This window comes from Diadema setosum, chromosome 12, assembly GCF_964275005.1.
Source record: "Diadema setosum chromosome 12, eeDiaSeto1, whole genome shotgun sequence".
In the NCBI taxonomy this organism is placed as follows: domain Eukaryota; kingdom Metazoa; phylum Echinodermata; class Echinoidea; order Diadematoida; family Diadematidae; genus Diadema; species Diadema setosum.
Genome location: NC_092696.1, coordinates 19,949,941 through 19,965,854, shown reverse-complemented (window position 1 = coordinate 19,965,854; position 15,914 = coordinate 19,949,941). Strand labels below are relative to the sequence as shown.

The window sequence follows — 15,914 nt, the reverse complement described above, 5'->3', positions numbered from 1 at the left end:
TTCCTTTCATGGTATCTGAGCATTTCTTGTATTTGTATCTAACGCATTTAAGCCCATGTTCTTTCATTTCTTTCTGTCTCTGCGTTTATTCGCAGGGCATAGTGGGGTAAACCAGCTGGGCGGAGTGTTCGTCAACGGGCGCCCGCTCCCGGACTCGACCCGGCAGAAAATCGTCGAGCTGGCCCACAGCGGTGCACGCCCTTGCGACATCTCGCGGATCCTGCAAGTGTCCAATGGCTGCGTATCGAAAATACTCGGCCGGTACTACGAGACCGGCAGCATACGACCCCGAGCCATCGGCGGGAGCAAGCCGCGGGTCGCTACTCCCCACGTTGTAGCGAGGATAGCACAGTACAAGCGCGAGTGCCCTTCCATTTTTGCGTGGGAGATTCGAGATCGACTCCTCGCTGAAAAGATCTGTTCTCAGGAAAACATTCCAAGTGTAAGTAAAGACCAACTTCTCAGATGAAGAGATTTAACCCAAGCAGCAAACATACAATACTTAGACATAATCGTTATATACATTATGTTAGAAGTGCACTGATATTTTGTATACACCCGCCTGTGAAGACCTACAATACTCGTCCAGACACGATGTATTCACTCATATGTTATTCAGTATGGCAAAAAGGGACGAAAAGTGCTTTCACTCAATACATCTAAACAGTTTTTCAAAATTCATTGCATCTCTTGCTCTGTAAAGATACCGCACATTTCAAGGTTGCTTTCATCATTCAGCGCTTGATTTGCCATGAAATCCGAGTACTTTTCATATCGCATTTCTCCCAAAGAAAATGAAATGAACGAACTGCAATCACCGTAATTCTATTCAAGAGAGTATTCCATTTAAATGCATGTCTCTTTGAAAATGTTTCAATCAGAAGTTGTTGGAATCCGTATACATGCGAGTGAGCTATTCTTTCAGTCGTCCTTCCGGTACTATTGCAATGCGCTTACTCTCATCTTACAAACAGAAATCATAAGAACAGCATATCAAATTACTACTTGAAAAATGAAGAGAACTCCCCCATCATTAGCAAAAAACAACAAAAATTGTTTGCGACATTCTTCGACGTACGGAAAATTGTTGTCAGGGTTTATGAGGTAAGCAAACACTTACATTTAAGGTCGCCTGAAATTGAAACGGGAAAGCATCGTGACCAGATCCGACTGAACATAATATGAAATAATGTCTGTATTTATGTTCATTTCTTTCTGACTACTTTCTCCGTTGAATGTCTATATATAATTATGATATAATCATACCTTCATCAAGACTCCAAGGAAGGGCTATTACGTTACGTAAGATCAACATTGTTACATGTGCCCTTAGCCATGTTAGCTGAACTAACAGAAGCGTAAAGCTGTCATTTATACTTTAATTGTGACAACTTGATTAAATTAAAAAAAATTATTTGTGTAAATTTGTCAATCAATTATAATGATGTGCTTTTGACCACTCGAAGGGCTATCGGTTGGCTTTAAAACCAGGTGTTCCCATCTGAAGTTATGTAACAACAATTTGTATTAAGCCGATCTTCGTTTGCGAAACTCCCATTAAATTTGTACAGATCATGATGGGTGTTAGTGGAACTTTCAGAAGATGTGTATACGAGGAAGTGCCCGAAAACGCACTTGAGACAATTACCGAATTGATTTATTAAGTTTGACTTCAGGAAAGGAGGTGACCTTTCAGTCTAAAAAAAACAACAACAAACCGACAAACAAAAAATGAACAAACAAACAAACCAACAAGCAAAAAACAAACAAACAAACAAACCAACAAACAAAAAAATAAACAAACAAACAAACCAACAAACAAAAACAAAAACAAAAACCACTCTCAAAGCAAGCAAACAAACCACAATAATAATAATACAATACATTTATTAGGCGCTTAATACAGATATTTCTAAGCGCACATTATTTTTACCGGAAAATTAATATTTACTCCAAAATAATAATACCAAAATACAAAAGAAACCCGTATATAATTCAAACAATAAATAATAATTCAAAGAGAGAGCAAAGGAGAAATGGTACAAGAGACGAATATATAAATGTACATTATGATCTATTTCTCTATTTGCGCATTTCAAATACACATTTCTGATATAGATAGATGGAGAGAGAGAGAGAGAAAGAGAGATGGGTGAGGCGAGTATCAAAAAAAGTGCATGGGCATGTGCGTGCAAGAACGGGCGGAACCTTTCCAATATTGCCCCGAGAACAAATCAATACGTGGTTGGCAAACCACAACAGCATTACATAAAAAATAGGGACGAAGGGGAGAAAGGAGGAGGAAGGGGGGGGGGGACACCATGAGGATTGCATAGGGAGAGGCTTGGGGAGACAGAGAGAGGGGGAGAAAGGGGGGCGAAAAGAAGAGCAGGGAGCAGTGAGGGAGGTGGACACAAGCAGATGAAAAAAACCCATCAAAGTATAGTGAGAGAGAAAGATGAAGTAGAGATTGAGAAAGAAGAGATGACATAGGGAAGGGGTAAAAAGCATATAAACATGACATGTAATCAAGTAGACATGGGAAATTGATGTGAGGTAGGGTTGATTTGGTAAGGAGATTGGGCCCGAATTGAAATGATCAAGATTTTTGTGTATACTATGCAATAAAAAAAGACGTAATATCACATAATTCATGGAAGAATTTTTGGATTACCATGGATTCGTTTGAAAACACGATAGCCTATCGCGCAAAGTAGTCTTATTTGTTTTAACTTTGATTCCGTAGACTATCTAAAATTCTTGATAAAATTCGAAATGCAAGCTATCAAACGAAAACAACCCTATCACCTGATCAACATAAGACGCTTCTGCAAGACTAAAGTCCAACAGGTATTAATAACTCAAGAAATTATTTCCCCACTACGATTTCTTTGAATAACAGATACAAAGTCATTAATAACCTTTCTTGAACGATCTTATCAATAAAAAGTATCAGTTTTGATACATGCACATCGCACTGGATTGCTTACCAAATACCAATAACTGCTATCCCAATGAATCTTACTAAAAACTTGATCCCCAACACGAACACGCATTTACAATAGTGCGTGTACATCACGAATCACCACGCAATTCAACGCGAAATAAAAACGTGTCCTCTGTATACACAGCCTATCCTCGTGACAACACGAGAGTTGAGCGTAATTATCAAATCTCTATCAACTAGAGGAACCCACCCTCCCCCCCCCCAATCTTTTTTTTTTAATGCTTCGTCTTTGATTTACCTCGAGGAAAGAGGGGAGGCAGTATTTTTTTTTTTCAAAGAAAGCAGCTAGATCGTGTTTACCTAAAGTTTGTTGTGATAGAGGGGTGACAATAAGTGTTGTTTCCGGCCGAAAACCGACGAGAACAACAGCCGCGGCGTTCTGTCCAACCACTTAATGAAGTGGTATACAAGTACGTACGGTGTATACAACATTTTAAAAATATGTGTATTATACTATTCTTAAAGTAGTGTAGATTAAGGCTTCAGCAAGGCAAAGAATTGTGGGTTTGATATTTCTTAAGGCAGCTGCATCGTGTATTGGTTATATTTTTGAGATGGATCATAACATATCCCCCTTCGTTCCCTCACCTCGATTTCTTCTTTCTTCACTTGAAGATTGACGACAATCTCAAGTGCCACAATTATTGCTTCCATTTGAAGAGTCTGTTCGCAAAAACCGATAAGTCCATTTTTGAAGATTTTGAAGTAATGTCTCTGTCACGAAGTACAAAATGATACCTTTGAAATGATACATCGGTCACTACATATAAAGGTACATTTTTAAAGTTATGGTCAAAAGAAGCAAAAATTTTCTTATTATTCTCTTAATTTTTCTTGACCTTTAATCGCAAATACCTCCATTTGGCAAATATGGACTTATCGGTTTTTGCAAACAAACTCTTCATTTTTTGATTGCCCTGTGTAGATTGTTATTACGGATATTATGGATATGTTACATAATACAGTAATAATGTTGATGAAAACAATTATGATGTTAATATTATCTATGCAAGTGATGAAAATAATGATATCGAGATGATCCTCATGACGATGACACCCTAAATACAAATTAAGGGCATCACTTACCATTTGCAGAGAAAACAAAACCCATCTTTAGCGCTTCAAAATAGTTCTAAAATGTGAGTTAGGGATAAATTATTATATAAATTAATCACTGTAATCAATGTTAAGTATTATTAAAAATACAAAGTATGAGCCATGGTTATGATGAAATCGTTTTTAGAATAAGCGGTCTACAGTTATGGTTTATTGAGAAAAATAGTGATATCTCCATTAGGCTTCAATATCAATATGGTAGGATGTTTTGGGATACAACTGATCTAAACATATGCATCAAATGTGATAACTCGAACATTTTTAAATCACTGCTCCCAATGGTAAACAATGCCTGTAGACATATCTACACGAAGTCATATACAAGTTAAAAAATATAAACCCTCTTCTTCTTGTATCTTTGATCTATTCATGAAGTAATCTATCATTCATCTAATTGATTCCACTATTAGGTTGAACAAAGGTTTACTGATTTACCTGAACAGTACTTTTAGCTTTGCCCATGTCTTTGCTATCCCATACAAGCCCTGCATTTCATATTTCGATGCACTTAATAAAGAAAGCGTTCATGATAAATCATTACAGCTGCTGTGATGTTATGTCACTGTATACAGCTTTAAGTACAGATTACATTATTGCAAGCATAATGATGTACGCATCCATGTGCGTGTGTATGAAATGCATTTTGTGTGTATGTGTGTGTTGTGCCTTCGTGGTCTGTCTGCTCACGTAATATGTCTCAATCAATAAGGACCTTACGATATTTGGTGGTACTTAACAAAGCCATTAAAGAGGCGACAAAATTGCAGGTACACTTTTTTTTCCTCTTACGTTACACATTTTTGTCGTAATATTTAATGAGTCAAAAGGCATAAAAAGCAATCCTGTGATATAGAGAAGTAGCAATGTCTGGGAAAGATAAAGAAAAAGAATGATTCAACTCGTCGACATCAAAGAGAATGAAATAATGAAAGTTAACAATGCAAGGTTGGATGCAAACGATCACTCAGGTCTACAGTGCGAGCACGAGTCTCACAGTAGGAAATGTCACTGCGGACACCATCTCTCGTCTGCTCTTTGCCTTTTTTTTTTCCCGCCAAAAAGTGAGGCACGGAAAAACGCGTGATTACAGGCATCGCAGTCGAATTTGTCGCGATCCCAACAGCCCCAGTTTTGCTTATTCCCCTAATTCGTCACCACGCCGGTCTTTTCTTCCCTTCTTCCTGCGCTGAAAAGAATGGAGGAACTACGGAATAGAGAGGGAAACAAAACAAAATAAAAGGATGGCGGAGGAGGAGGAATATTCTCGGCAATTTCTTCATGAGTATGATTATTAGGGCACCGGAAAATGTTTCTTTGGCCACCCTTTCGGAAGCGAGAGAGAGAGGAAAAAATCCGAAGCAACAAAGATGGGCGAGCAATAAAAGAAGACGAGTCAACTGACACCAAGCAATCTGTGTGAGATTACATACATGAGCTGTATTCATTCGAATTCGTATGTGAATCGAAAAAAATGACCTCCTAAAGTACTCTGAGCGTGGTTCTGTCTGTGCTCGGAAAGTGCCGCATTTTACAAGGGAAACATACACTGCTGTGGTACAGTGGACAACGATCTAGACTGTAAAGCATGCATGGTATCCCGGGTTCGAGTCCCAATGCGTACTTCATCGGACACGATGTTGCCCACCCTTCCCTCTTGCGCAAGGTTTATAACCATCTGGGTACCCATATTACCCTTGCAGTACTATTAGTACTACAAGGGTAATAGGCTCACTCATGGATTGGTGCTTACGCTGAATAAGGCTATTATGACCTGCCCTGGTGTCACCATTATTATGATTAGTATACTACTACTTATAATGATGACATTATTATTGTTAATAATAATCTCAATTGCAAACTTCTAATGTACAACATTGCTGTATATGGGATATTGGGAAATATCCGATAAAGATCGTATTGTGAAGCACACACTCAAGGCACCTACAAAGACACACAAACGTGCACATGTTATTTTGTTATGTACATTGTGTGTGGGTGTTTGCATGGGCGTTTTTTATTATATGCCTACGTCCAGACCACGGTATTAGCTTTCCAAAACAGGACAGTCGTATAAGTCTAACGGTAATGGCTTATTTTGACCAATGAGGATATTAATGTCGCTGTGTATCTCCTCCGTCAGAGATATGTTTGCCAGCATCATGTTGCTTCTGCAGCTACCATTCAGGTGCGTGACGGTTATTTGAGTCGTTGTCGTGATAAGTCGCCTATCCTGCCTTTTTGTTGTTGTTGTTGTTGTTGTTTTTTTTTTTACTTAGTCTTAAGATTCCAGGAATGTGATTTGCTCAAACTTGATGTCTAAATCCTTATCTAAGCGATTACAATTTCATTATGTGTATATTTATTTATTTATTTATTTACTTATTTATTTATTTATTTATTTATTTATTTATTTATTTATTTATTTATTTATTCATTTATTTATTTATCTATCTATCTATCTATCTATTTATCTATCTATCTATCTATCTATCTATCTATCTATCTATCTATCTATCTATCTATTTATCTGAAGTAGAAAATGTATAAACGTTCACTATACAGACACAGTTTTGAAAATCTCAGATTCTAAGAGTGCTGTATTTCGTTTACCATGTCGTACCAAATGCACGAGATAAGCATTACTGACAGCAACAGAATCAGCGCATTTAAGGGTTCAACGTTTCAAAACATACCTTTATAAAATCCTGCATTTTAGCCAAATACCTTAGTTTGCATTTTCTCGGCTTCGACGCTTCACTTTTATAAAAGTTTCGTGGTGAAGTGTCATTTTTTTTCATATCAAAGTATAACGAAATCATAATTATGCATACATGCTATCAGCAGTAGACGAAACAAAAAGGGGGCGAGCTTGGAAGAGGAGAGAATTCTGTGCAGAACGTAACGACAACTTCGTTAAGAAGTGTTTTCAAATCCGTCGATTGCATAGTCTGCGTATTAAAAAAAAAAGAAAAAAAAAAGTTTACCCGGCGAAGATATTTGTCCGGACACCGGAACCCTGCTTCATTGTTCTGACCAAACTTTGAATGAAACAATGGATTATCAATTGCCCAAATCTCTTGCACCTCTGAACTACACCTTATTTGTGTGTCATATTATACACGTGAAAGGTGAAAAGGTCATCGATGGCTGTGTTGTCGTGGTGTCGTTTCGATATAAAAAAAAAAAAAAAATACGTCGTCAGATTGCGAGGCCGTTTTTGCCGCTGGCGGTTTTTGGATTCCACGAAAGCGTCGCTCGGCCAAAATTCGTTTCCCTTTCTCATCAGTGGTCTGTGGTTTTTATCGCGCTTTTCCTTCCTTTTCTTTCAAACTGAAAATAGCGGGAAGAATATAAATGTAAACATGATTAAACCCACTAAAACTCTAGAGGGAGTTTCGTAAAAGGATGATCAGATCAAATGATTAAATAATTCCTGTCACAATTTACACTATGTACATCAGTTTGTTGTTTAAGAGTGAACGTCCAAGCACTTTTGCTCATAACTTCCGCAGAGATTCAAACACATCTCTTCAGTACATGCATCAGACTTTTGGGGTTCCCCTCGATGTTGTCAGCAATAGTTCTGCACACTAAAACTGCGCGTTCTTTAGCTATGCTTACTAGAATTTCCTTCATCTTTTTATTTTCTCTTTTCATCGTGTGGGACTTAAGATTTCAATAGGAAAGAAGGAAGGGAGATAGATACAACGAGCGGCTTTGCTGGGTCATGGGTGTGGGACTCGTCAAAAAAGTGCAAGCTAACCTGGGCAAGGTCTGGGTGTTTTCTTTCTTTACAACCTTCAAGGTCAGGAGCGTTTGTCAAATCCAACACGCCGATCACCACCGGGCCGTCGGCTCCATTCTCACGGGCTAGTCACCCGCATAATTGCTCTCTTGTCGTGCCGCTCTCGGCCCCGCGGGGAGTGCTCCATCCAGCCCCTCCGACGGTGCACGCTGCCCGTATCCTACCCGTGTTTGGGCTGGAATAGAAAGAGGGGGGTGAAAAGGGGCTAACCCCATTGTAGCATGCTTCCTCTCCGTCTCTATACATTGCTGAACAATGCCACACACACCACTTCCCCATTTTTTTTCTTACTCCTCTCATTTTCCAACTTAGATATGCTGAACTCTTTTCGAACAACAGTATTCAGAAAAGTTCTCCTGTTTACGTGAACTTTATTAAAGCTGAGCACAGAGATTGAAATTGTTGTATTCTGTGATGGTGTGAGAGAAAAAGACATACATACAGAGAGAGAGAGAGAGAGACAGACAGACAGACAGAAGAGGAGTCTAGAATGGAGAGATAGATGCACTGTATGAAAAATAATATTCAGATGTACATTGATGTAGGGACCTATGTGTTATGTATGCATAATCAACTGTAGTAATAGCTTTTATATTATATATAAAAATATATAATATATTTATGTTTCTGTTGGAAATGAAGAATGAATGAATGAATGAATGAATGAATATTGCAATATACATAATATTACAGGTTGTATATATAGCGATTTAATAAAAGCAGGGTATTTAAAAGTGCATGTTTCTTATTAGCTAGTATATATATATATATATATATATATTTATATATACTTCTATATACTTATATATATATATATATAGAGAGAGAGAGAGAGAGAGAGAGAGAGAGGGGGGAGAGAGATAAACATAGAGATAGCAAGAGAAAGGAAGGAGAGCAAGACAGAAGAAGAAGACGAAGAAGAAGAGAGAAAGAGAGAAAGAGAGAGAGAGAGAGAGAGAGAAACCGAAGTAGAGTGATACAAAGAGAAAGAAAGAAAACATAATAATAGCGAGTGGTGGACTGTGAAATATCTTATGCGAAATCATTCACTACGCGGCTAGAAAGAAAAGAGAAAAGGAAACACGTACAAGCCGGCTTTTTATTAGCACGTTTCAATTGAACTTGAAGTTTATTTCATAACGTTTTAAAGGCTTCCCATACACACATTTCTTTTCGATTTTTTCCCATATGGTTTTAGAGAAAACTGTGCACGCTACACGGTCACTTTATTCGTTTTTGACAATCAGAAAACGTGGGTAGAGCGCTAGATTTCCATTGTCACCGCCTCGCTTTCATAGCTCACATGTGAAGTATGCAGATCCTAGTGCTTATTGGAATTCACGCCTTCCAGTTTACTCGATAAAAGAGGTTTTCTCTAGTTCATTTTCGTTATAGTAATCACCACTTTATCATCTTCGTCATCATCACGGTCGTCGTCATCATCATCGCTTCCGTTGGCTCCGTCATCGTTATCATCGAATATTCGTAAAGCAATAAAGTGGCATGTGTTGTACAATCTGATCATCATGGCTCACTATATAGACAAACATACAGTAAGAGGGAACCTTCATTTCATTTCGTTCCATCTGTTTTCATTCCCAAGAAACAATTTCAAACAATCTTAAACACAACGTAATTTTACGAACATGATTATTTCAAATATTCACACCAAAGCTTTGAATTGCCGTGCATAATAAGGTAAAAAACTTTAAACAAAAGTTATAATGAAAAGAGTTATTCAACGTTTTATTAATTAAGTAATGTGTAATTCAGTAGACAGTTGGAAATGGAGTTTCCAACCTTTATGAGAATTATTCAGACACTTATTTGGAAATATTACCTTTTCTTATTTAAATTCTAACGCGCGGGGATGTGGATATTTGTTAATACCGTTTATTCTGAATGGAGAAATATATGAAGATTGAGCCCTAAGAAGGGAATTATAGCGCATGGATGCAATGTACAGGTAAGGTAATGCATTAAAAAACGGTCAAGTTTGATCATCCAGACCTGAAAAAAGGTAAAACCAATTAAAATACAGTAAATCAGGTAATGCGACATCTTTTGATAGTCGCTTGCCTTGGAAATGAGTTTTCCTTTTTGACATTCTATTTTCCCGTCCAAGCAGCTTTCTGTATAAACTGTTGGCAATCTTCCCACCAGCCCTCATGACAAATTCGCGATAAAATACCTTGAATCTTATCTCATTTTTTATGAATCAAAGATAATTTTTCTGTTAAAATGTTGGTTTAGATTTGTTATTGTAAATGCTCGAATGAGCTGCAGTAGAATTAAATCAGGCATCACACCATTCAACATGAATTCAAAGGTATAAATCAGAAAGCATCATGAAGTAACATGAAAACGTGACAGCATTTCTATTACTTTTCTATTATGGTAAATGTCAGGGCACGTGCAATTTTCAAAGACATTTTCTTCCCTCAAATGTAACCGTTGGAACATAATGATAATAAATTATGTCTGTTTGGAGGGGGTTCTTTTTTTTTTGGTCTTTTTATTAATATGGTAATTAGACATGTCAAAAGCAAACAAAGGTGATAGCTTTTTCGGTGAAGATCTATCGCCCTTCCGAAACTCATCAAGTTTGTTGAAGAAGGGGCCGCAGTGTAATATTCTTCACCTGGGAAACTTTCAGTTTCAGAGAACACCGAATACTGCGTCATGACGTCACCAAAGGCATTCTCTACCATTTGCTCATGAAACAAAAAACACAGCTCCAGTGCTTCAAAACAGTCCTAAAATGTGAGTTAGGGATAAATGTTAAGTACTAGCAGGCCTAATTGTTAAACATACGAAATCTGGACAATAGTTATAAAAAATATTGTTTAGAGAACAAACCGTCTTCAATTATGGATCATGGAGAGAAATAGTGATATCTCCTTTATTGCGGAATTTTGATAATAATCAGTTACATGATAGGATGTTTTGTGATACAACTGACCTACACATTATACACATCAAATGTGATAACTTGATTTTTTTTTTTATTTAAAATCACTCCTCCCAATGGAAAACGATTTCTTTAAAATGGGGAGATTTACAACAGAAAATTTTCGGGTTTTGAGGGAGATAACGAATGTAGATAAATTGATGTTCAAGCGGATTCAATTCAATTCAATTCAATTCAATCATAGTTTATTTCCAATCAACGAAAATCAAAACATAGTACAAAGTATACATGTCATGAAATAATATTGTTCAAACATTTGCAAAAGATCTATGTAATATGCAAGATAAGTTATATAACAACAACAATAATTAGGAAAAACAGTGCATGTATACTTCGTGGGCATGCGGAAAATTAATTTGATTATGGAAAATAGTGATCCACTAAAAAGCAAAGCTTGTGGGACGTGGATCGCTAGATAATTAATAAATAAACAATGTATTATTCAATATTCTTTATAACTATTATATCTAATATAGATTATTTAAATCATTTGTAGAAATACACTTATAGTTATTTTAAGATACGCAGGTCGGGGAAAATATAATAAAGTATCAATGCTAATGCCCGGATGTCATATAGGATGTCCTATAGGACATCCATTTATCTACATTCGCTATCCCAAAAAGTTAGTTGGACAAAAAGGGAGTCTTTCACAACGAATGGGTTGTTTCGAGTCAACTGGTGCATGTTTCAACTGTTGCCTATGTTTTTGATTGAATTGCTGTTGGTGTGGTTACTCTCTCAGTACAATTGTCAATGGGCATAAAGGTATGATGCCAACATACATACAAAATGGTAAGCCTATAGCACAATTACTGTCGTACACAAACAAAACGCTTGCACAGAGACATACACATCCGTATGCTACACAAGACACATGTACACGCACACACATCCACACACATCCACACACGTATAACTCCGTCCACACAAACACACGCACACACACAGACACGAAGTATGAAGTGAACACACACACACATACATACACACACACACACACACACATACCATACACAAGCACATGCTTTGAAGATACAATGCATATTCGTCGAATGAACAGACCGCTAAATACTGAGGTGTACAAGTTGACACATTCCATGGTCACGTCCACCCTAGTACGGCGAAGCCCCGACGCCGCTCCAGATCAATTAAAAATCTCATAGATGTTACCGTATAGCTGCTGGACTGGACGTATTCAGTTGCCAGTCTCGTGCCGTTATGTAAACGACATGGACTTGCTGTTGCCATCGGTGAGGTTTTTCTTTCAGGGAGCAGCATTATAGAAATAACATCAGATGATGACATCTTTGGTTGGCGTCTCCGAATGTACCCATGGTGTGCTAGAAACCACATTTATGCATAAGGTTGATGCTTTGTCGTTCAAATAGCTGATCGTTCAATGTCAGTACCCCAAAAGGTAGACCAAAACAAGTTATTCTAATTGACTCCTGTTTTGGTATTTTAGGCCCAGTATTGCCTATTTCAGCTCTAAATAAAAAAACAACAACACACAAACAAACATATATTTTCATTCAATGATGCTTAAAAAAGCAACACGTTTTTATGCATTTAAATCGGCAAATCTTGTTACTGCTTTCTTTCTTGTAATATAGTGTAAGTGACAAGTCAATGTACTCTTTTCCGAATATAGGATACGGAGTAAACTTCACTGTTGTCGGTTTAACGATAACAGGGTCGTTATTTTCGCAGCACAAACTACCCCAAGTCTGTTAGGTTGAGTGGCACGGTGTTTGAATTTGGTCGGTCGACAAAAGACTGTATTCAAAGACAGTGAGGTCGAAAAAAACAAACAAACACAGAAGTCAAAAAAACAAAAAACAAAAAACCTTCTACTACTTTAACTAAAAAAAAAAAAAAATGATGCAAATGCAGTCGGGTGAGAAGTGACCAAGTAGAATTGTCAAACCACATGCGGAAGCAAATAAAAGCAAATCATAGATCTGTACACTGGCAGGTGTAAATATTTGTAAATACCCTTGAGACCTTCACCCATACCAGTGGAGATCACTTTGGAAGTCTCATGGTGAAGTCTAACACGTTCCCTAATAGAATGTTCTATTTTTTTTCGAACGCAAACTTAGGTCAATATTGTGCAATTTGAAAGTTGTAGGTCCATGGTAGACCGAATACCCATACACTGACATCATACATGTGCGGACGTAGCTTTGAGGTTAATTTGATGTTCATTTGATATTGTCAAATGATGTGAACTCTTTGCTGTTTACATCCCCACAGATTGTAAAAGACGGAGAAGAAGTGGTATTATTTTAACCCATGGATATTAGTAAGAATTGTGCATCCGTGTGTGGTTCCCCGACGATTCCTATTTGAATGTTAATACAACCTTATCAATATTATGCACCCTTAGATTATGTAAATCAATTTTGAAAAAAAAAAAAGCTTAAACATACGGTGCTAATTTGATATAATTATGTTTGATCATTAGAATATGTTGTTGACGTGTTAATCACAAATCTGTTTCTCCGCCTATACTCATTGCTATCGTTCAAGCGAGATTTTAACATCGATTTTGATTAAAGAGCATTCATAAGGAATATCAAGTGTTAAGGCAAAATCAATCAGTGTCGTCATAATTTACCGTTTATACGTAAAAATGTTCGACGAGATGACAGCGGCCCTTTCCTAACAAAGTGACTAGAAAACTATTCTCAAGGATTTACTTGCTAAAACAAAACAAAACTCAACAAAACAGACGGAGGGGGAGGAAGTCACGAATAGCCAGACTCGATATCAATTTACTTAAAAATATGAGTATAGTCACAGGGACATGAAATAACCGTACTATTGATGTAGTTAACAATTTATATTCTACATTGTCATACATATTCTTAACTGTTAATTCATATTCATTCAAAGACAATAAATTATCTATCTACATGTATCTGTGATTAATAACTTTATTGTTCTTTTGAAAGGTTTTTTTTTTCTTTTAAATGTAAACTGCTTGAGATGTTTAAGGAGAGCATTCTATACATCAGATCCACAATGTCTTATAGAGGTTTATGAGCCAACCGGATTCATGGATTCTGTTGGTAAATATCATTGCATATACGGGTAAGATGGGTAAATGTTTCTTGTTTAATGAAATATAATCATCAAAAACTTTAGGTAACATATTTTTAGTATACTTTGAAATAAATGTTACTGTTTGAAAATCATTAATAAATCTGATTTGAAGACTTTTTGATCAATAGAATAAACGATCATTACGTATTATATAAGTTAGATTTATACAAATTCTCACAGCTTTTGAACATTTCTTTTCAATTTGGATATACCACAATTTCCACATGAGATTGCAGTGTTTTAGGTAAGATAGCAGGGAAGTGTTATAAATCATTAAAAGATTTTTTTTTTTAACGCAAAAGATGTTTACGTTGCACAGTATGCCAATTCGTTAAGCTAATTGTGAAGGTATGATTAAACTAGTTTTATGATAAATTCACAATAAATGAATGCCAAACCTAAATCATAAAAATGCATTATTATTTATTTTTTCTAATCAGTCAATATGTATGTCATGAACAATTTGCAGAATAGCATGTAGTCTGAAAATGCATGGAATTTGTTTGACCAATACTCAGCAATAATTTATTACATTTAAACCAAGATTATCTTTTTTGCAAATTTGAATTTTGATATTCGAATCAGGTTGTGATTATTCGTATTGGAAGTTAAGAGTATTGCCATCTGCAAACAAAAAGCAAACTAAAAATCGAAGACGAATTTATTATATCATTTACATATAAAATATGGGGCCAAATATCGTGCCTTGGGAGACTCCACATTGGATATTTAACTCGTAAACTTGTACGCACAAAAATGTTGCCTATCAAATATATAAGTTTTACAAGAGTCAGTAAAGCTTCGTATAACATCAGTATCTAAGTTTATAAAGAACTGTTTTAAGGCCTTACGTAAATCCATCTAAATGGCAATCACATGATCTTTTTTCTGTGAAAGTTGTTTTGTAACATAATCTGTATATTAAACCTGCACAATGGCAAAATGGTTAAACAATTTTCCATCAATCCAAACTGAGATTGATTAAAGATGTTACTGTCAAAAACGAGCATAATATCCTAGTATACATGCAGGGCTCCACAATAACTTTTCTGTTTGGTGGCCCCAATGGGGCCACCAAAATCGTCAATTTCAAATTTGTGGTGGCCCGCGAGAAAAATTTGGTGACCCGAAAAAACAACAACATTAAAACACATTAAAAGCTTTCCTTTTTTTAACGTGTCAAATATGTAAGTTTTATAGTAAGAATTCGAAGTTAGACATATCTTCTCATAAATAAACCTCAACAAACTCGCAACACTCACTCTCAGGCACTCATTCAGTCCTTTCCATCCATCCTTTAAAGAAATTTAACTGCTAATTTCCGGCGCAAAAAGTTACGAATTTATTGACATGCTTTTCAAAAAATATTGGTGGCCCAAGGTGGGCCACCAAATTTGCCTTTTTTTGAAATTTGGTGGCCCGACTTTCATTTTTGGTGGCCCCGGGACACCCGGCCATCGTTAGTGTCGAGCCCTCCTTTCTAAAACTTTTGAAATAACGAGAAGTTATGAGAAAGGGCAATAATTTGCTACCATTTTTACTCTTTTTTATATATTGATAGCACTTTTGGAGTCTTTAATAAATTCAGGCATTTTTTTTTTCCATACGACAACGACATATTGAATATACATGTATATTTTGAAAGAGATGCAATCAAATTAACTATTATATGTGTGAATAATTTCATACTGAATCTATAATATCCAGTAGAAGTCTTATAATGTAGATTGGATGATTTAAAAGTTGATAAATTTGTGTTGTATCAAAAGATATTGTTTTGGTTGATGAACATGATAAAGATTTAATAAAACTTAATTATCACTACGTATCTTTGAAACTAAATCCACTCCAATGTAGAGGAAAAAAAAACCCAACAATTTCACTTATTTCGAAATATCAGAAGG

The 15,914-nt window shown here is 36.2% G+C and overlaps 1 protein-coding gene across 1 annotated transcript in view; it reads left to right on the top strand.

Annotated features, from left to right (window-relative positions):
- Window positions 1-15,914, top strand: part of LOC140235651 (paired box protein Pax-6-like) — an 86,170-nt gene that overhangs the window by 16,119 nt on the left and 54,137 nt on the right. Inside the window, exon 2 of the mRNA XM_072315659.1 lies at window positions 96-442. Coding sequence (XP_072171760.1) covers window positions 96-442 — 347 coding nt within the window. The remainder of the gene's footprint in view (window positions 1-95; window positions 443-15,914) is intronic.